Raw genomic sequence first — 21,944 nt, forward strand, 5'->3', positions numbered from 1 at the left:
ATGAAATAATTTAGTGAGAGTGTAATTATCTTAGAAACAGAGATTTAGTTTAGTTGTTTAAGCTCTTACTGGTCTCTGTACAGGGAATTGACCTCTTCAAAGTACTGTTTGACACTCATAGTTGTGTAGAACAGATGGGGTGATTTGTGCTCTAGAGATGCGTTTTTTACTTTGAGCAACTGCTAAAGGAATCTGGACAAAGAGCTTAAATTCAGCCTGGCTTTTAGGTGGCCATGATTTTCTGGGAGGGATCCACCTGCTCTGTATTTCAGTCTTTTTAATAGTTTGACTTATGCTTGAGATCCTGTTTTGTCCGTTTTATCTTTATAGTCAGTTAAAAACTACACCAAATGTCACGTGAGAAATGAACAGATCTGCAATAAGTTGACCAGCTGCAAGAGCTGCTCCCTGCACCTGAACTGCCAGTGGGACCAGAGGCAGCAGGAGTGCCAGGCGCTACCTGGTAAGGGCTGTGGGGTGGCCATGCTGCTTTTCAGAGTTGATTTCAAAACTGAATAAACCTTGTTTGCTGTTGCCAAAGAATATTGATTCAATGAGTAGACCTGGATTTGTTTTATTTGTTCTGACTGGCCTTGTCTGTCTGTGCCTGTACAGGTGAACACAGATGTAATTACACCACTGTTTGGGTTATCAATGCTACCTTTAATCTGGTTAGGAGGGATAATAACATTAGCCAAGGCATAATGGCATGTGCCTCTGTAAAAGCCAGTGACAAGCTCCAGCCTGTGGTGACCACTGAGTGCAGAGCTGAATTGCTATACTGAGCGTTTTACTGTTACATATGTACTGACATTGTTACTTTTGCTAGCTGGTTTTACTTTATAAATTGTAATTCAATTATACTTCAATTTTCCTGTGCAGATAGGGCCCAAGATCTAGTTTCTTGATTGTCTAATGTTGATACTACTATGAAAGCAGTGAATATTAAAATGCTAATACGAAATATTCTCAGAAGGTGACTGTTAAGATTCTGAAATAATATTTATTCTGTAATTTATATTCATAACTACATATATGCGGTTAGATGTCAGAACCTTTTCCATTTGATCTTTATGTCCAGATGAAATTAATGAACACATTTTTTTTACAGAGATTATTCATTAAATAATTTCAATCAGTTTATTCTGTGCAGTTTAAAACTGAATATGTGCATTCTTTGTAAAGGTTGACTATAACAGTTGCTCCGAATTACTTACTTTTCTTTTAATAGTTACCTGAGTGTGAATAAAGCTGTAAAATGTTGAAGAGGAAATGTTCTTAAGATATTATCAGAATTTCCTCTCATTCTAATTGCGTTTGTATTTAGGCAAATATAAATGCGGAGATAGGATGATAAAGGTGGGGTAAAGTAGTGATCTCTTAATTCTACATAAAACTGAAGTAAAGGGATGGGTTAAAACACTATTATTTATGTACATAATCTAATCTTAGTGTTGTGCTCAATTCTGAGCAGGGAAGAAATGTTGACAAAAGAATATTGTTATGCTGAAACTTAGCATATATCTTTTAAAAACGTAAAAAATAATTATAAGTTTCTTTCCATAAAAATACACTAATTCGTATGATGCTACTTGGTATTTCAGAATTTATGTGACATGAAAGGGAAAATTGAGTGTGGGATGTATTTGATTTATGATCTTGGGAAGTTAAAATTCAGACTCCCTTGGGTTTTTTAGAAGTTTTTTCAGATCAACTTTAATCATATGCTTTTTGCGCTAGCTCATCTCTGTGGAGAAAGATGGAGTCATATTGGAGATGCCTGCCTCCACATAAATTCTAGTCGTGAAAGCTATGACAATGCTAAGCTGTATTGCTACAACTTAAGTGGAAATCTTGCCTCATTAACAACCTCAAAAGAAGTGGAATTTGTTCTGGATGAAATACAGAAGTATACACTTCAGGTAACTTGAGTAACTGTAATTGATGCTTATGTGAAATAAATTTTCTTGGAGAAATCTGTTTTAGGCTTTTGTCCAAAGACAGAAAAGTTTATGTCTTCAAAGAAATGTAACATGGTGTTAAAGACTGGTATCAGTGATGTGTAGGTATTAAGCAAATCTCATGTTTAATGCTAATGACACAGCAGTTCTCAAGTGTTTCTCCTTACCTGATTTAAATGTTAAAAGTTACTGTTTACCTGTGAGAGAATATTTGCTCAAGAGAATGAGTGGATCACTTTGGTGTCCTAGTTTCAGCTGTGATAGAGTTAATTTTCTTTTTGGTGGCTGGTACAGTGCTGTGTGTTAGATTTAGTACAAGAATAATGCTGTTCAGGAGAGGTGCTTGAGGACTGAGAAAAAGCAAATATCACCTTGGTCTTCAGAAAGGGTAAGAAAGAGGTCCCAGGGAACTACCAGTCAGTCAGTCTCACCTTAATCCCTGGAAAGTTGATGGCAGTGCTTCGCTCTGGAGGGCATCAATATCTGCATGGATGACAAGTAGGTGATCAGGAGTAGCCAGCATGGATTCAGTAAAGGTAAATCATGGTTGACAAACCTGATTGCCTTGTATGATGGAACAGTTACCTCAGTGGCTGAGGGCAGAGCAGTGGATATTGTCTTCCTGGTCTCCAGCAACGCTTTTGATGCTGTCTCTCACAACATCCCCATGGGCAAACTCAGGAAGTGTTTCGCTGGGGTTTTATTCCTCTCTCATTTTCATTATTATTATAATAATAGTTTGGTTTAGTTATTAAACAGTTCTTATCTCAACCCATGAGACTTACTTTTTCTTTCCAGTTCTCCTCTGTGACAGAGTTGGGGGAGGTCAGCAAGTGGCTGAGTGGTACTTAGTTGCCTGCTGTGGTTTTACCATGAATTGTCGGAAATCCCACCCCTAAATATACTGTGACAAGAGGAATCAAAATACTCTTCATTAACAGAGAAAACCTGACTTTTCACACCAGTGTCCATAAAAGTGCTCAAAGGATTGGTTTTGGGTGGTGAATAGCTAGGCTGCAAGCCGTCAAGGACAGCGAGGCACTAAAGATGTAAACTTCTCCAGAAAAGCCCAGCTTCCTGCATAACTGGCATTTGGGATCAAAGGGTCACAGAGAAGCTGTGCTAGTATGTGAAATGTAGAAATTCTCTGCATAGCAGCAGTGGAATTAGCAGGAACTAATTAACTTTCTCTGATGATGGTGAGGGAGAGAGAGGGCTGAAAACTCTTCCATCCCTCTGGCAAATACAGCAAGCTACCATCAGAATATTCCTTAGAAAAGTGATCCATATTAATTTTGTTAACTGTGGGACAAGAGAAGAGAAGATTAGTTACCTGTTCCTGGTGGTCAGGTTCAGTGTTTTAGCAGTTTAATATTCAAATTCTTATAGCTGTTTTTAAACATAATTGGTGCAAGTATATGAAATATAAGTATGCTCAAAAATGTCAAACCCAGCAGTGTACTCTTAGATGGGATGTCTTAGCAGAGTAAGATTCCATTACAAGCAAATCAGTTTTTCTTAGCAAATGGCATTTTTAGAAGTGTGTATTTTGTTTTGTAAAAGATGCAGCATTTCTTCGTCTGTATAAAATCCTCAAATTTTAAAGTAGCTTAGGATTTTACAGTTACAGGACAATGAAACATAATTGTGAATAATAATTAAAGCTTATATCAAACTGAGGACCCCTGGTGGTCTAGTGGTTAGGATGCAGCATTCTCACCGCCGCGGCCTGGGTTCGATTCCCGGTCAGGGAACTCCTTCGGGCAGATGGAGCCCATCAGCCCTGTGAGGCAATCCATCTAAGAGAAGGTCACTCTAAACAAACCTACGTCCTGAGGACCTCAGTGCCACCATCCGAGCTTGCTCGGCCCCAGCAGATGAACCTTAGGATTAAAGGGTGGGCTCAGTTCAGCACACACTGTGTCTCACCTAAAAAAAAATCCACTGCACAGGCTCAAAGGGTTAATGACCTTTCCCAAAGCTTCGTTCGCGAAGACTGGCCTTGAGATGAGATATCAAACTAGTATGTGATTTACAAAGTTTTTATGCTGTAGATGAATTGAAGAAGCACATGAAGGAAATAACAATTAAGGGTCGTCTTACTGAATCTGAAAGCAAAGGTTTAGGGACATATATTGTGAAACAAAATATTCTTTAATTATCCTTTTTAGCGTTCAATTTTGAAAAGGAGATACAAACATTGGTTAAGTACTTGATGTTTTTACAGAGCAGATTTTTTTTTAAATGGAAAGATATTTATTTTTTATTATTTGTTAATAGAGGAGAGAGAGAAAAGTAATTCTATGTCAAAAGTTCTTCCTTGATATTGTACTTAGTGCAGCCCTTGAAACACATTCGTCTGTCCACTCTTTGATACAAGTTAACATTGAAAATGTAGTTGAAACTAAAGCAACAAAACCTTGTTAGCAACATGATCGCTATAATTATTTAGTTTGCTGCCTTTTTTTTTTCTTTTCTCTCCCCGAATTCCTATTAAAATACTGCACAGGACGCCTTCAAATCTAATGATATGTGATAGAGTATTGATATGACTGATATTGCCTGGCTGGCTTGAGGTGTAGATGAGAAATAGCTTTTTTTACTGTTTGGAAGCAAGATTTTTCTTACATTTCAGAGCTTAGAACTTCTACAAGGTGACATCCTGCTGAGTGTATCTTTATTTAAATGAAGTATGTCATGAGCCAATGTGGTGATGTAAATTTGAGATACCTCAAATACAGTTTATGCAATTGTAGAGAAATGTATACACTTTAAAAGTATATCTTGGGTTAAACAATCATTTAGCTATCAGAATCTCTAATGAAATGCTACCATGACTTATCTTGGTGTTTTCAGTGGCAGTCAGGAAAAAAACCTCAATTTCTTTCATTCATATCTGTCCACCCAGTTGCATTTGTTCAGTGTGTGACAGCCTAAATGTGTTATCAGGTGTGACAGAGGCTCTCTGGAACTTCTTGATCTTCTTTTGTCTGCCTTTTCCTCTCAAACTGCAATCATAATGATTTAAGGAGTGAGATTTCATTTTAGATGTCTTATTTCTGTAACAGGTGGTGGTGTGGAAGTTCACAAATGTAGTCAGAGCATCTGTAAGGTGAACATCATGTCTTAAATCTCTTTTATCTGTAGTGGAGTTTGACCTGTGTAGTTAATATCAAAGACTTTAAAACCTTTAACCCGAAAAAAGAAAGGTTTCACAAGTTTTCAGGATTAATGAATTTGTCAGAGCAACATTTGGAAATAAGAATATGATTCTGATTTTATATCTATGTTATTTGGTATTCTTATATTGAGAAAATAAAAGCAACTGTTGTTTATTTAACAAACTGTTAAAATAGTAAATACTACAGCCTGGAAGGACTTCAGAGTTCTTTATTGTTCATAGAAACAGTGTGTGACTTTGTTTCCTAATACACAAAGTCCTTGTTCTGGCACAAATTTAGGACAATTTCTTTATCATGTTTGGAATAATACATTGATGCTTTGGAAAGATTCAGCAGGAGGAGGCTGCCATTGTCTCCACACCCTGTCCAGACCTCACTGTGTATAAATAATTTCTCCTAATCCCTATACTGAATGGAAATCCATAGGTTGCCTCCTTTTAAAGCATAAGGAGAAAGTTCTTTTGGTACTAAAGAAAGGAAAAAGACAAAGATCTTTGTGGTATGAAGTCAAAACACTGTTGATTTTGCAGATGTATTCTGAAACTACCACAGGTAGTTTTAAAGTCTAGTTTGTATTTTTCATTAAAAATAAATTAAATTCTTTAAGAGAACACCAAAGTAAGCATAGTGGATAGACTGCAGATTACCACACTAAAGCAAAATGACACTTGATATTTTTTCTTATATGCTTTTTTTTGACCTAGTAAGCAAAACATTATGAAAGAGAAGATTTGAAGTTTTCTGCAAAGTAGATTAAACAGCAATATGAGGTTAATTAACTGTTCCTGCTAATATTCAAATGTTGTATATTCATTTAAAAGTGCAATTAGTGCTCTTGGGAGTTTGCTTGCAACTGTGGGATTTAACTAAAAATAATAATTTTCTTATTAGCATGCAATAAATTCTGAGAAGATGTAGTTTTGGTGTAGTAAGCATAAACAAAGAAGAAAACAGTTTTACACAATGCCTTTCATTATGTAAACTGTTTGCAACTTTTCCTTTGACTCACTGCTCACAAGGCTAAGCATCTTTTTATAAATTACACTTGAGTTCAGGTTGCAGTTAATTAGTGAGCTTTGCCTAGCAATGTTATTCCTTGTTAGTTCAAAGTATTCTCAGAGGGCTGTATGTTTTTGTGGTTTTATCATGTGTGTGGTTGTGGTGAAGCTGACATCTACTTTTTTTTTTTCTGAATTACTCTCTTTATTACAATTTCTAGCAGTCCCACTTTCCTATTGTGGTTTTGGAAGTCTAATAAGTTATTTCAGCACTTTATCTCCATATTAGAGTCATTACATTGAGTGTTCATTAGCTCACCACTGTCTTCCTATGTTCAGGAAGTGAAGCTCAACTCACTTTGAATGCCTGAGAAGAGAACCAAAATTTAAAAAAAAAAATTGTCCCCTATAAATAAGAAAACCCAAGAAGAAACCGAAGTTCCACTGGAATATCAGCTATAATCTTTGTAGATGGAAATTGGGAAGTTCTATTTTTTTTCAGTTTGCCAGATTGTACATTTTTTTTTTAACCAATGACACTAAAGAACTTTTTAAAAAGAGTAGGAGAATTAAGTGTTCTCATGATGTAATGTGTGACCACCTACTACTAATTGCATCTAGATTTCATCATATGTGTCTAATAGATACTGAAACCCTTAAAAATCAGGAAATTTGTTCCCACTGCTTAAAATGTGTCATTCACTGGGTAAATATTTACAAGACAAGAAAAGTGCCAGTATCTAGCGTAGTCAGAATTGGTGCATAGTTCAAGAATGGGAACTAAGCAATGTGACTGTACATGGGATGCATGGTTTCTCTTTGTATAGTTGCTATTTGCAGGAAGCAGGTTTTTTTGTTCGTAATGATGCACAAGAGAGGCAAATTATCTGCGAGCCCTTCTCCAGTCTGTGAATTTTGTGGAAATATCAGTACCAAGAGGCCACTGTATTTTAACAAAGTTTAATTTTGTGTTTCATCCTAGAATAACTATGTAACTAGAAATCAAGGAGTTTGAACAATTCTTGACAAGTTTGTTGTGTTAATAATGTGTTGTGAGGCACATAATAGAAAATGAGACAGAATTGTGTCGTACACTTCCAGGACAATTTAAGATCCAAAATAAAAGGTATTAAAGTAAAGGTGGAGATAAATTTTTGAAAGAGATATGAAATTCCTAAGTAATTTGCATAATTAAGAAACAAAGGAGGTTTTTGAGCCTCAGTGGTAATTGGCTATTCAGTAAAGGTAGACTTGCTCACTTCACTCATCTGCAAATTATTCAGCCCTCATTAGATTAGTGCTGAAGCAGCAGTAGTACCTGAAAAAATGTGTCATGACTACAAATGATTCCATTCACTGTAGATCTCAAGGCAACTTAATCTGATTTAAATTCTCTGAGTAAACAGTAGATTTAACATGAAATATCAGCTTTCTAGTAAAGATTACACATTTTTCCTTTCTAACATAGTTCCATAATTACTATTAAAAAGAAAATTATGATTATGTAATTTAGAATAAGAGAAGAGCATATTTTTGAAGTTATTGGTCATCGGTATTTAACCAGTTCCTGTGATGGCTAAAAGCTGGCCTTATGTTCAGTTCAGTAAGACTGTAGAGGAGAATACAGGATGATGTTCTATTGGTATGCATTGTATGATTGCAGTTTTGTTCCTCTGTCAGATGAAAATAAAGCCTTGCCCAAAAATTTTTCTCAGAATTAAATAATTCTGAAATCTTTCTTAATGTAGAGGTTTATTTCTCACTTAAAAAAGTTTTTCACCAACTTGTTATCCGTGTTATAAAAGATTGTTTTATGAAAACAGATAAACTGTGACTAGCTGTATTTGAAACACAAATATATAGCTTCCAAGATGGGCTGTAGCTTCTAAAAAATAGCCTAGAAAGATATGGATGGGAGGACAAACATATTCTAGTGATGATTCTGAATTTTAAATAGTGTAGTGGGATAAAGCTATGAAATATGTCTCAAGATATATTTGATTATATTCTCCATTGCAACATTAGTAAGGTGCATTACAACTTTTCCCAAGAAGGATTTGATCACCTGCTATGTATTGCATTGCTTTCTTTCACTGTAAAATTTTACTGTAGTAACTTCTCTGTGTTTTTCCTTTGTCCTCTTTTTCTTTCTTTTTGTTTTTTTAATGATAACTTTTTTTTTTTTGGAGTAAGTTTGGTTGTGGTTGTTGTTGCTTTAACATGAATTGTACATTATGTATAAAGGGAGTTTTTATAAATGTACCTAGATAGAAAGAAAGAAGAAGTCTTCAATCTCTCTGAGGAGTGGCTTTCTTGTTGAGTAAAGATTGTTGAGTAAAGATTGCCTGAACTTCCAGTAAAGCTGGTATACTTGAGAAGAAAAAAATAGGCACATTTGGGGCTGATTTTCTGTCTGCAAGTGTTTTTCTGAAACATTGATTTGTAGTGTACTTTTTCACCCACCTGGTTTGATAGCAAATATTTATTTTTCAAGAGACCTGCGACCTAGAATCCTGCATCAGCAACTTCTGGGTACAGAGAACTAGCAATCTCATTTCCTTCCTGTCTGATCCTCTTCAGAAGCATCCTTGGCAATATATCAAAGTAAAGGAATCAGTTTCCTACATTCATTTTACATTAAATTAAACAACCACACAGTTCAAGTAAAGGATGTTCAACTCTCATTATTTCTTACTCCTGAAGAAGAAACTGGATTGGCATTCACATTCAACACATTTGAAGTCCCTCAGTTGCTTCAGGTACTTTGAGACTCCCAGCTATTATGACTGAACCTTTCCTTAGTTTGAGAGATAATTTATAGTAGATTGATGCTTTTCTTTTTGGAAGAAATTAGTTTGATAGTCACAGAGCCCTGGTGGCTTCAGGTGTCATATGTGCAACTTCCTGAATTCTCTCTTCACAGCTGGATTTTTCCTGTGAGCTTTTGTGCAGTGGAGCAGCAGTCATTTTTGCTGCTACACTTTGGTGATACCAACAGACAATCTCTGCTGTTGCCATCAATCTTCACCTGTGGCCCACCACATCATGGAATTGATGCCACATAATTGAATATGCACATTTAGTACATCATTGGGGCATCTGGGTGGCCTTACTTGGATAGTCTATCTTTGGCATTCCCAGAGCAGCATAAGTGAGCCTGCAAGGTCAGAACTTTGGCATGTATTTGATAGCACACTCATCAGCGTTCAGGTCTGTATTTTGATGTCCTGTACTAGCAAAGAGCCAAAGATGGTGCATATGGAATTTGAGATGCCTGACATGATGACTATAAGCTGTCCAGGGAGTACAGTTATTAAGAATGATTATGACTATGGTATGTGTTGCTTTGATAGCAGTCTTTCATTTCAGGGATGCTGCTTTTATCTCCTGTGGCTGCTTTGGCTTTCATGATTCTCTCTGGGACTTCATCATCATTAAAAGGGTTCCAGGACAATCTCTTACTCAAACAGAAGAATTTATCTCCAATGTCACTGCTGCAGTGTCAGTTTTCATTATTTGCCTAACATGCTTTTCACCATAGCTGGAATAGGATCTCTTGTTTTTTATATACTGATGCTGAGGCCAAATTATTTGGCAGTGCAATTGAAGCAGTCAGTAATATGTTGAAGGTTCTCTTGGCTGGAATCCCTTGATCCCAAAGTAGGCATGTGTTTGTCAGCAATTCACCCTGCCTAAGACCCTGACATTTTTTTATACATGCTTAGTGTGCACACTCAGCATTCTACAGAGAGATGTCTAGAGATATGCACAGATATCTAAAGTTTTCTGAGGCACATGGACGATGTACATGGACAGCAATCTAGGCAACAAATAAGACAACAGATGTATTGTCTACCATTTTCCAGATGCCCAAGTTGCACTTCGACTGTTTGCATCATGTTCTTTCTGGTATCCAGAATATGGGAGCTCTTACAGATACCTGGAAAGTTGGTCACCTGGGGTAGCAATCAAGTTACGAAGTAAATACAGAAGACACAAGAATGGGCAGTGGCATATTTGCTGGATGTTCTTGTTGCTGTTCAAGAGAAGAGTGCATCACTGCTTATGGAATGGAACATTTCTTAGTAATTTTCTGGTTTATTTAAGGTTTTTTTTCTCTTAGGGTTTTTGTGGCAATTTTTGTTTGATCGTGATCTCAACTGATAGTACAGAAGAAGAAGAGAGCATAGGGAGTACATTTTAGGAAGGTCAGGAATATTGATTATCTATCTACTGAATTTCTAAAAAGATATTTACACACTAGTATTTTTGAAGCAGAATTAATAATCCTTCACATTTCAATTTGGTCTAACAAGGCAGAGGGGAAAGAAAATCAGAGCATTCCTCTGACTGGATGTAGAATTAAGAGTGCTGAAAGATTATTTTTTTTTTTTCAGACATGGGTTAAACCTGAGTGGCCAAAGAAAGATGTGAGATCAAAGATGAAAGATCAGTCAGACAGAGAATGGCAGTAACTCTTGGTTCACTTGTGAAATAGCACATAGATCTTGAATCCTGGCAGGTCCACTTTTGGTATATTATAGTGTTTTACTTGCCTTGGCCTGTAAATTAAATCAGTGAAGAACCTAATTCACAATCAGATCAATATATCTGCTCTGGAGCTGACAATGTCTGTTCTCTGTCTGGTGCAGACAGCTGTGTTTTAGCATTCTGGTATTTACCTGCCATCACATCTCTGTGACAGCCTCATTGTGTCTCTGTATCTCACTTCCTTGTGTTTAAACTGGGGTTAATAAAAACTGCCAGCACAGAGATTACTGGTGGAAATGTGTTTGATTTTGGTGTCTTGAGATTTTTACAATGATGGGGCAAGTAATTTATGTAAATTTGTCCTGGAACAAGCAAAGGCCCTTATTCCTTAAAATCTCTTCTTTGTATTTGTAATTGTATAAAGATGAAATTATAAAAATTAGTAGAATTTGTGATGTAATTTTACTGATACATCGTAAATATTTTTTTTTAGAATTAATGCTTTTAATGTTTTCTAGACTATTTTCTCTAACTTGTAATTTAATAATGAAAGTGTATTCAACGTGTATTTAATGGCACTGGAGTTGTAAATGTGCCACTTTCATCTCTGTCTCTGAATTGCCTAATCAGTATTAGCAATATAGACGTTAGAAGATGGAATATTATCTATCCTTTTCCTGAACTTTGATTTTTCAGAGTTATTGTTGACTTATGTGTATTTTATTATCCACATTGGCCTAGCAATTAGTAATCAGTATAGCTGCCGCTAGAAAATAACCAGACAGTTTCATTATGACCATTTGACCCGTATCAAATAATAGTAATCAGAATTTGAAAGAACACAGATTTTTAGTAGAAGAAAAGCATATAGTAGGTGGAGTTTTTGTTGGGGTTGTGTTAGGGGGAGGAGGGAGATGTTCAGCAACATAGAACAATTAAGATAAAAACTGTATGGATGTGATGATAAAGTGAGATAAGAACATGATGAATTCTGAAAATGTGAAGTTGTTGCTGTTGAGCTGTTCTTTGAAATGTTTTAAATCAACAAAACAAAAGGCATTTTAAATAATTATCTCTCATTTGTTTCATTCTCATTCATAGAAAATTTCACCTTGGGTAGGTTTACGCAAGATCAACATCTCCTACTGGGGCTGGGATGACATGTCTCCTTTTACAAATACAACCCTGCAGTGGCTTCCTGGAGAGCCAAATGACTCCGGCTTCTGTGCCTATCTGGAGAGAGCAGAGGTGGCAGGTCTGAAAGCAAATCCCTGCACTGCAATGGCAGATGGCCTTGTGTGTGAAAAACCTGTTGGTAAGCAATCACTTACACCCTGTTACTGATACTCTCATCAATAGCAAGCCGTTTGAGGTTTCATTTGTCTAAGAGGGATTTTTGGACAATTTGGATTAAATAATTACTTCTTTTATTTCTTGAAAAATATGGAGCTGTAATCTAGAAAAAAAAAAAGTTCCTAAAGCAGCAAATATTTATTTGTGAATTGGTTTGCATGGCTTATTTTGTGTTCCACCAGAAACCTTATATTTTGCCTCTAAATCATGAATAGTCAGTGATAACAGTAATTGTAATACGAAAGTGTCTGTGAAGGTGTTAAAAAATTCTGATTTTTCTTTTCTGCATCTCACTGAATATTAGTGAATATCTTAATAGTCTAAAAGACTGACAAAATCAAAATTCTTGGTTTGATCTTTTAGGTTTGTTTGTGCCTATAGTTCACTGTCACAAATAGTCACTTGACTGTTGAAATTAGCATTTTCATTCTCCAATTGGCCTCTGTTTCTCTTCATAGCTGTGAGGTTGAGCATAAGAAGTTCTTTAAATTTTGCATTCAGATTTATTTTGTGCGTTGCTGTAGTGGGTTGACCCTGGCTGGATGTCAGGGACCCACTAAAGCTGCTCTCTCATTCCCCCCTGCAACTGGACAGAGGAGAGAAAAAAAAACCCTGAAGGCTTCATGGGTTGAGAGCTGGAAGAGGTCACGTACTGATCACCATCACGGGCAAAACAGACTAAAGTGGGGATATTACTTAAATTTATTACTGACAGGATCAGAGCAAAAGAGTGAGAAGTAAAATAATCTTAAACCGCCTTCCCTCCACCCCTCCTTCCTTCCATGTTTTCCCTCCTCCGCAGGGGGATGGGAATGGGGGTTGTGGTCAGTTGTTGTTTCTGCAGCTGCTCAGAGACAGGAGTCCTTCCGCTGCTCCCATGGGGTCCCTCCCACGGGAGACAGTCCTGGATGGACCTCTCCAGCGTGAGTCCATCCCTCAGGCAACAGCTCTTCCCAACCTGCTGTCCCGTGGGTCACTCCTCCATGGGGTGCAGTCCTTCAGGAATGAGCTGTATTGATGTGGGTTCCGTACAGGGGCCACAAGTCCTACCTGGGAAAAAAACCTGCTCCAGCGTGGGCTTCCCTCTCCATGGGCTGCAGAGGGGTCTCTGCACCCTGATGGTCCCCCATGGGCTGCAGGGGCACAGCTGCCCCACCCTGCTCTGCACCACGGGCCACAGGGGCCTCAGCTCCAGCACCTGGAGCACCTGCTCCCCCTCCTTCTGCACTGACCTTGGTGTCCACCTTGTTGTTCCCATGTTCTCACTCCACTCTTCCCTGGCTGGAATTCTGCGCAACAACCTGCTGTTCTTAATGTTATCACAGAGGCATTACTGTCACTCCTGATTGACTCGGCCTTGGCCAGCAGCAGGAAGCCCATCCTGGAGCTGGTATTGGCTCCATGGGACTCAACTGGTTATAGATGTCTGAGACGTATTTTATGTCATGTAATGTACGTACAAGTAGCTAAGCTGGTATTTCCAGGCAATGAATATTAAATATTTTGTTTTAATATAGAGATAAAATTGCTGTGAATTTTTTAAATGGCCTTTTAGAGCTGAGTATTACTTGATATTTTTTATAAAATATGATTATATACAGCAGCATAAATTTGGATGAAATTATCTATAGCTAATTAAGGAGGCAGTCACTTCAATAGAGATTTTTCTAATGGAACATATGATTAAAGAAAAGGGGATTGAACTTGTGTTCATAGTTATAAATGTTTGTGGTCCTTTTCCAGTCAGTCCCAACCAGAATGCCAGACCCTGCAAAAAGCCGTGCTCCCTGCGAACAACGTGTTCCAACTGCACGAGCAATGGTATGGAATGTATGTGGTGCAGCAGCACCAAGAGATGTGTTGACTCCAATGCCTATATCATCTCCTTCCCCTATGGACAGTGCCTGGAATGGCAAACTGCCACATGCTCCCGTGAGTATCTAAAGGAATGTCCATCTTATTAATTGTACTTGTTATATTTTTTTTTTACTCCAAAGTATGAATAGGATTCAGCACATTCACTAAAGATAAAAAGAATTTCAAATGAATGACCTTTTATAGCCACTAATGTGAGAAGTCAATATGGAGTATGTGTTTTCTAGATCCAGGTAAAATACTGGCAATTCTTTTATGATAAAATATATTTAGGTTTTTGAAACAGTAAAAGGTATATATTGTTTTCATATAAAGAAAAATTATCATGACTGTTTGCATGACCAGTGTTAGTGTGCCAAATAATGGCCATGAGCCATTATTTAACAGCACGCTGTTAAAATTAGATAAACAATATGTAGACCTTATATTTATACAACATCAATTTATTAAGAAAAGGAAGTGTGCTGAGTCTTAAGGTTCTGATTTTCAGGTTCTGATTTATTTTGTCACAAGGAATACCATTTTCCTAACATGCAAAGATAAAAGCAAAATTATAATAATTAGAGTGATAGTCTTGAGAATATTGTAACACAAATGCAAAACAAATGATCTTAGTGTTCCTTAGATTCTTCTCCCTTGGAAATGCTGATTATTAACCCTTGCAGATTGTTTGTCCTCTCTATGGAAGCAGAAGGAATTCTGTTAGGCCATCAGACAGGTAAAGGAGGTACAGAAAACTTCTGTCTTGTGTGATCAGACTGGACCAGGCTGCATTAATATTCAGAGTCGCTGATTTCATCCTTTGGGGATAAAAGGCAAGTGATTTGTTTGTCAAGGAGCAAAGTTATGCCCTGGATATCCCCTTTGGAAGTACATTTCATCAGAAGTTGACACAATGCCTCTCTAGGAGAATTAAAAACCTACTCGATGTACCTTTCAGTGTTTATTTCAGCTGAAGTTACTTCTTCCCAGTTCTGTAGTGACTGGACCTCATTAAGTTTGATACCATGCAGTTCCAATGTATATCCATGCCATAATTCCTGTAGGTGCTGGAGCAAGCTGCCTGGTGCCTTAGATTCTTGTCTTAGCTGAGGTTTGTTTAGAACAATTCCTCAGTCATTGTCTAGAAGACTGCTTCTTAGTAATTAATCTGTCCTTCAAGATTTGATTAAAATATTTTCTGTCTGTAAAGGACTTCAATCTAGTGTCACCCAAACCTTATATATAGGACTTCTGAAGTGTACCATTGAATTGTCCATATTGCTCTGCTCTGAGAGAGTTTTTCAGTTACTTCTTACTTCCTTTCCCTCTCCATAAGGGTCTTTTGATAACAGCCTCTGGAACATGTTATTTCTGGATATCTTGTGACAGCATTGATGATCTTGACAACAAGAAGCTACTTGCTTTCAGCATCATAATTAGATCATGATTCTGATTGATTATGGATACAAATTAAAAAAAGCCCCAAAACAAAACACAAAAGGCAATTACTTGCTTGCACCTAAGCCTGAGGAAAAATATTAAGTAAGTTCTTGATGTGTCTGTAATAGGAACCATTGATATATTCTAATCTTAGGAGAGAAAAATGGCAATATGTACCAGGCTGCTACAGGGTGGTTAGGAATATAAGGCATTGGAAAGCTTTTCTTTCAGGCTAAACTGGTCAAGAGCCCATATTCCTCTTAATTGAGATTCCTTCTTCATCCTTAATAATCACAGAATGTCATGAAACAATAGCATGTTGAGCTGGTCTGGTAAACCGTTGGCTTAGTTTGTAAATTTTAGATATTAATCCAGGTTCTAGTGCCCAGGTCTAGTGGGGACTAGTAGTAGGGTTTACATGTTCCTTGGGACCATCAATCAGTCTATGTTTGGGATAGGAATAAACAAATAGGAACACTTAATCTCTTGTCCATATATTTGGAATAATAATGCAGTAATTATATAAAGGTTTCTCTCTCGTGACCATTCACTGAACTTTTTTTTTCCTCTCCTGTAAGGAATCAATTTGTAACCTATAAAATATTGATAATGAGTTGTGGCAGAACATAAAGAGATAGAAAATTTGAAGATAAAATTGACAGAACACCACATGAATGATACTTAGGTTTTTAAACTAGCAGATATTATGTCTGCCTGAACTTTCAATTCAGTTTGTGTGTTTGTGTAGTATTTGCACATCATTCAATTTGTTTGAGGAACACAAAAATATTATTCTTAATTTGATTGTACTTTTTGTCAGATCTGTAGAAGTTTATATTAAATAAGGCAAACAGGATTTGCTATGTACCAGTTCATCATTATGTAAAGGCAATTTTGTATAAAAATGTATTTTCTGTTCAACAAATTAGAGAAAAACAATATTGTGTCTGTAAGCAGTTTTCCCGGAGTTTTCTAGCATCAGACATTTTGCATTTAAAAAAGAAAATGTATGTCTATATGAAGCATGGTTCAGACATTGTTTTAGTGTAAATGACTTAAAAATTTTGTTAGGTAGGTATATCATTATTGCTGCTAAAGTATTAAGTTCATTCCCTTATCAAGGGCTAGTGTTTCTATTTAACTTGGAGTGGACTGTAACTGTACGTTTCCAAAAAAATCATGCTTGGTTTTAAAATTCTATTATTATTTTAAATGACTAATTTCTGAGCTTTTGGATGTTTTTCTCTGAATGAAAGAAATTCAGACAAGCATGTGTGATTTAAAATAAAAAATATAACAACTGAGAACTTCACATTTATTTCCACAGCTTGGGTTTAAAATGCAGAATGCTGTTTTATTGGTGACATTTTGTCATTTTAATACCTCCTTGCCAAAAACTTTCATTTCCACTCTTCTCTACATCTTCCATCCATTATGACTTTTGATTGAATAGCTGACAGTGGAACAATCTTGGACCACCTTTAGAATTTCAAGGAAAATAAAATTTCTGCTTTAATATCCCCTTCTTCCATCAGCAATAGCTTCTCAGTTAGCTCTCTTCAGCTAAATGCCACCACAGAGAATATATGAGGATTTTCACTTTTGATTCTGTTTTATCTTCCATAAAGATACTGCAGCTGATACTTCAGAGCTTTATAAATAGCAACATGAGTATAAATAGCAGCACGAGATTTGTTTGGATCATTTACAGTGCATCTCCGAAAGGGCAAGTCAGCCGGTACAGAGTGATGGTCTTTATTTTTCTGCTGATCTTCTAATGTATTCAAACTCCCAAATTCCTATCATTCAGCTTCAGTTCTGATGGTTTAAAACTGATTTGTCATGTGCTTGACAATTTTCAACAACGGTTGAGCTTCTCCTGTCCCGCCTCTTTTCCCATATATGGGAAAATTGAAACATTTCCTCCTATTTGGATTGTTCCAAGTCTAATGATACAAGAGCTCATGCTCCAGCTTCCTGCTCTATTAAAGTGCTTTTGAGATTCACTCAGAACCTTAACTGGCTGTTTTCTTGATATCTCCATGTATCTTTAGACTACGGAGTATTTTTTCCTCTTGTAGTTTTCACTACTTTTAAACTATTTTAATGGTTGCTGAAGTCAGAGAAGCTAGCTTTATTCTGCTCTCAATTTATTAAATTAGTAATAAATCATTCTGCTTAGTATACCCTTTATAGCACGGATTAAAGTATTCCCTTTGTGGACTAGAGTGGTCCATGTAGCTGAGAATATTAGTTGGATGTACTGGCACAGCTGAGCCAAATTAAGATCTTACACTCATGTAGAAGCCATTTGAGTGTCCTTCAAAAAACCTCCATGAACCTTTAAACTACTTTCTTCTTTTTAAGAAGATACTTAGATAATTTTGGCTTCCTGGCAGGATCTTTCTTACATTCATGTATGCTTTTAAAATTTAATTTTTGAATGCCCATAAAGTTTATGTGAAAAGAGACAGGGACCCATAGTGATCAATGTTCAAATGATTCTGATATTAATTTAATTCAGTGTTAGAGCATTAATTAAAAAAATTAAGATGTAGCAGAAAAAGCTCAAAGAAGCCTGGTAATTTTAATGGTGTTCCTGAAGATACTAAAATGTTAATTTCTTATTAATAAGAAATGACAGTAGCTTCAGCATGGGAATTTTATTTGGTTCTAAACAGATTTAAAATATGAGGAAGACCAGTTAATTATTCTAAAGGAATAGAGTATAAAAGATCTAGAAGGAGATTTGAGTTTAAGCATGCAATTTAAAAAAGGAAACCTGATTAACTGATGAGAATCTTAAGATATAATTCAATTAAAGGGGATTGAGTTATGACTTGTAGCTTAAGATGTGTAGTATGCTAGCTTGTTTCAAAAGTTCTATATAAGGAGACTGAGTCATATTCGTAGATGAATACTCAGGTGAGATCCAGAGTTACTTTATATCCAAATAGATTTTTGGTTTGAGTTTGAATTATTCTGGTTTCATTTTTTGTTTGTTTGTTTGTTTTGGAATAATATTATCACTCTTATTTGGATTACTGACCTTGTATTGAATTCTAGAGTTTTCATGCTAGAAGGGCTGTTTATGTCAGTAAAATTAGTAATATGTGCATTATATATTAATAATAAGGAAAGGATATATATTTTTTGTGGGATTTAATGAAGATGTGTAATTTTATTTTTCTGCTTCATTATCTTTGTTTATTTGTAACTTTATTGTTGCATTGTGGTGTAAAAAACACCTGCTGTGTATTTTGTGTGGAAGTACGACTTTTTAAGAAAACTGAGATATTCTTACTATTGTTACTGATTTTTTTTTTAATTTGCACAAGGAAATAGAGGTGCTAAATTGTTTCTTCATCAACTGTTGTAAAATGGTAGCATCTTACTAAAAAAATACAAACAAAAACCCCCACCCAAACCTCCAAACAAACAAACCCCATTGCATTAATATTGTATTTCATGTAATAAAGCTCAAAACTGCTCTGGACTGAGGACCTGTGGACAGTGTTTGGAACAGCCTGGGTGTGGATGGTGCAATGATCCCAGTAACACTGGTAAAGGACAATGTTTGGAAGGATCATCACGAGGTCCAATGAAGCCTGTTGGTAATGAAATGGTGCTTGATGCTGGTCTTTGCCCAAAAGAGAAAAATTATGAGTGGTCTTTTATCCAGTGTCCAGGTAAGGTCTGCTTCCATTCTTTCTTATATATGAAATAAGAGACATTTCTCTGTTTAAGCACACCAAAATAACATAGTTGTTTGAAGTAACACAAATAACATTTGCATGAGAGATTTCTTTTTCCAACATATTTTTTAAATTTATAGTTTGTTAGTCTCTGTCTATTGAACACAAATGTGCTTCCTATCACGTAGGTTCACATGTGAAATGTAACACAAGTAGTTTAATCAAAACTGCCATTTATTTGTAAATAAGTTTTCACCCACCTTATGCTTCCAATTTTTAAAATCCAGCTATATGAATTTGCTTCAGCTCTTGCTTTCTTTTCGCTTCTATATCCATAAAAGAAGAAGTTATCCATAGGCAACTGCTGATGGGCAGAAGCTTCCCTGCTCCTCATGCCCAAGTACAACTGGCTGTGAGAATGGGGGGCTGCCAAATACCTGAGCCTCCAGTCACCCTTTGAGACATTTGGAGTAAAAGAACGTATGCTTATGTAATCTTAAAGAAAATCTCTACATTTAAGCCATATCACTCTGATTACAGAATTTTAATTTTTATGTTAATTGGAAAAGTAAGGAAGACACTTGGTGCTTTAGGATGGTGGAAGCTGAGCTGGTGCAGCCTCCTGTGTGGAAATACTCCAACCTTGAAAGCAGCAGTGTAGTACTGCAGGCAAATGTAAAGCACACTGTGGAGTTTGACTGTCCTCCAGTAGTAATTTACAATAAATAATACAACTTAAAAGACAGCTTGGAAACTTTTTTTTTGGAATAAATACTGTACTTGTGCTAAAGGGTTTTTTTCCCAGCAAATGTTCTACTGCTGATAATTTTGGAAACCGGAGCTTCTCAAGCATCAAAACTTTTATGGGTACATAAAACTATGCTTTCCTGGCTGCTTTTTTTATCAGCATGTTCTCTGTGTGTGTGTGCATATATATGTGCATGTTTATAAATAGAGAGAAAGCTTTTTTTTTTAAGTTTTAGAATAATGAAGTGTAAAACCAAGTGAACACTGTTGAATGTTTTGAGTTAAAACAAAAAAATCCTTCAAATCATCTAATGCCATTTGCTGAACAAAGAAACCTTATTTGGAAACAATTTCCATTCTATTGTATGAAAACTTCAATACTTAGTCTGTATGTTAAAATAAGCATACATTGACAAGTGCACTGTTAGCCTTTCAGTGCAATGCAGAGTTTCTATCACTAGTGAAATTATAAGGGTTAAATATGTTGCTTGTCTAAACTCTGAGTTAGAAGATTTCATTACTGTGTTTAATGTTTTATTCTTCATGGATAAAATTATGTATTCATTGCATATCCTGGTCAAGAATTCACTGAAATTCCAAATGCTTAATTCGAATATTCTCTAATTAGTGGGTAATTGATTTATAATTTTTCTAGTCTTCCTAATGCTTAGTTTTGTATGTCTTAATTTTTGTGTTATTTGAAGGATGATGAAAACAACCTTAATTGTAAATTTTAATTTGCTGCAAGTGATAATATTATCTGGTCATATATGACAGTTCTGAATTCTTGCATTTTGTTAAGTCAAAGAAAATGGAAGAGATTTTTAAATCAATTTCAAAAAATTATATGCACAATAAGAACCAATGCAATCCTCAACTGACATGACACACCATTGAAAAAATGACATTTCATAATTGCTGATTTGCCTAAAAATATGTATCTCATTGAGAAAAGTGAAAAGTCAGAAGAATTGCACAGTTCAATAAATCTCGAAGTTGTTTCAGTGCAATCGAACTTAAGACATCAGTATTAAATATTTAAAATAGTTATTAAAATAATGAGACCTGTGATCATTTAAATAAGAATTAGGAGTTCAGTTTTAAAAAGTTATTTTTTCTTTAAATCCTTTTAATGTACATCACTGGCAGCAGTAAATTCTCCTCACACACAAAATTTGCTTTAGCTGAATCTTCAGTGAGGCTGCCCTGGAGACAAGCAATTTTATGTTTAATTTGCTTTTGACCTCTGTGTTGAAATGGTTGGTGATGCTGACAATTGTTGGTAATTATAATTGTAAGAAAACACCAAAACTAAGAAAATATAGAAAAAGGATGTCTGCGTTACAGTCTTGATCTAATGTAAAGATACTTCATCTAGTTTTAAACGAACAGTTAGAATGCTGAAAAGCATTCACACTGCTTTTCAGAGGAGAAATTTAGACTTTAAAGAAAATCTTGGGCTTGCATTCTACCTAAACTGCTCTTCTCATAGGAGGAGATGTCAGCAATGTTTTTCTTGCATGGTATTTGCAATTTTATTTACAATAATAGTTCAGTTAAAATAAGAATGTGATAAAATTCTATTCATATAAAAAATATTATGACAGCTTCTTTGAGGACTATTGATTTCAAAGTGACCAGTCACAAAAATAAATATTTTTATACTACCTGCTGAATACTAATTTTAAAGATTTGAACAGACAGAAAAGGAGAATGAATTTAAAATATTTATCACCAACACAATTGCCCAGAGGCACTATAAAGAGGATGGATATGGACTACAAGGAAAACTAAATGCATGTATGAATGAACATGAATGGTTTAGCCAACTATTCATAAGTGTGGCAGAATAATCTTCAAACTATAGGATATAAACTATTTATTTTCATCCAAACCACAAAGTGTTCAATAGGCTTACACAGACTTAGTCTTTTTTTAATCTTGTTTCAAGTATGGCAAATGATTGTTGTGCTTAGAATAAAATATGTTGGTATAATTCATTACAGACAATATTCTATGAAAATACCAATAAAAATGAAATTTTGCATCAAGTGAAATTTTAATTCTATGGCTTCTGTAGTATTTTTTCCTTCGCCACATAAAACTAGTGAGTTTCAAACTAAATAAAGCATTTTTTCTAGACTACGATACAGTCTTAATTAGGCAATCTTACTTTACTAGAACAACTATTTAATGTACTCTGGTTTTGCTTTTGGTCTT

The 21,944-nt window shown here is 35.6% G+C and overlaps 1 protein-coding gene across 1 annotated transcript in view; it reads left to right on the plus strand.

Annotated features, from left to right (window-relative positions):
• Window positions 1-330: 330 nt before the first annotated feature.
• The window catches only part of LOC108507930 (attractin-like protein 1), a gene marked incomplete at its 5' end in the record, with an annotated part of 367,858 nt that continues 346,244 nt past the window's right edge, over window positions 331-21,944 (plus strand). Inside the window, 5 exons of the mRNA XM_017836299.1 lie at window positions 331-463; window positions 1,741-1,922; window positions 11,734-11,947; window positions 13,729-13,917; window positions 18,762-18,971. Coding sequence (XP_017691788.1) covers window positions 331-463; window positions 1,741-1,922; window positions 11,734-11,947; window positions 13,729-13,917; window positions 18,762-18,971 — 928 coding nt within the window. The remainder of the gene's footprint in view (window positions 464-1,740; window positions 1,923-11,733; window positions 11,948-13,728; window positions 13,918-18,761; window positions 18,972-21,944) is intronic.

This window comes from Lepidothrix coronata, unplaced genomic scaffold, assembly GCF_001604755.1.
Source record: "Lepidothrix coronata isolate B3197 unplaced genomic scaffold, Lepidothrix_coronata-1.0 Scaffold275, whole genome shotgun sequence".
NCBI classification, from domain to species: Eukaryota; Metazoa; Chordata; class Aves; order Passeriformes; family Pipridae; genus Lepidothrix; species Lepidothrix coronata.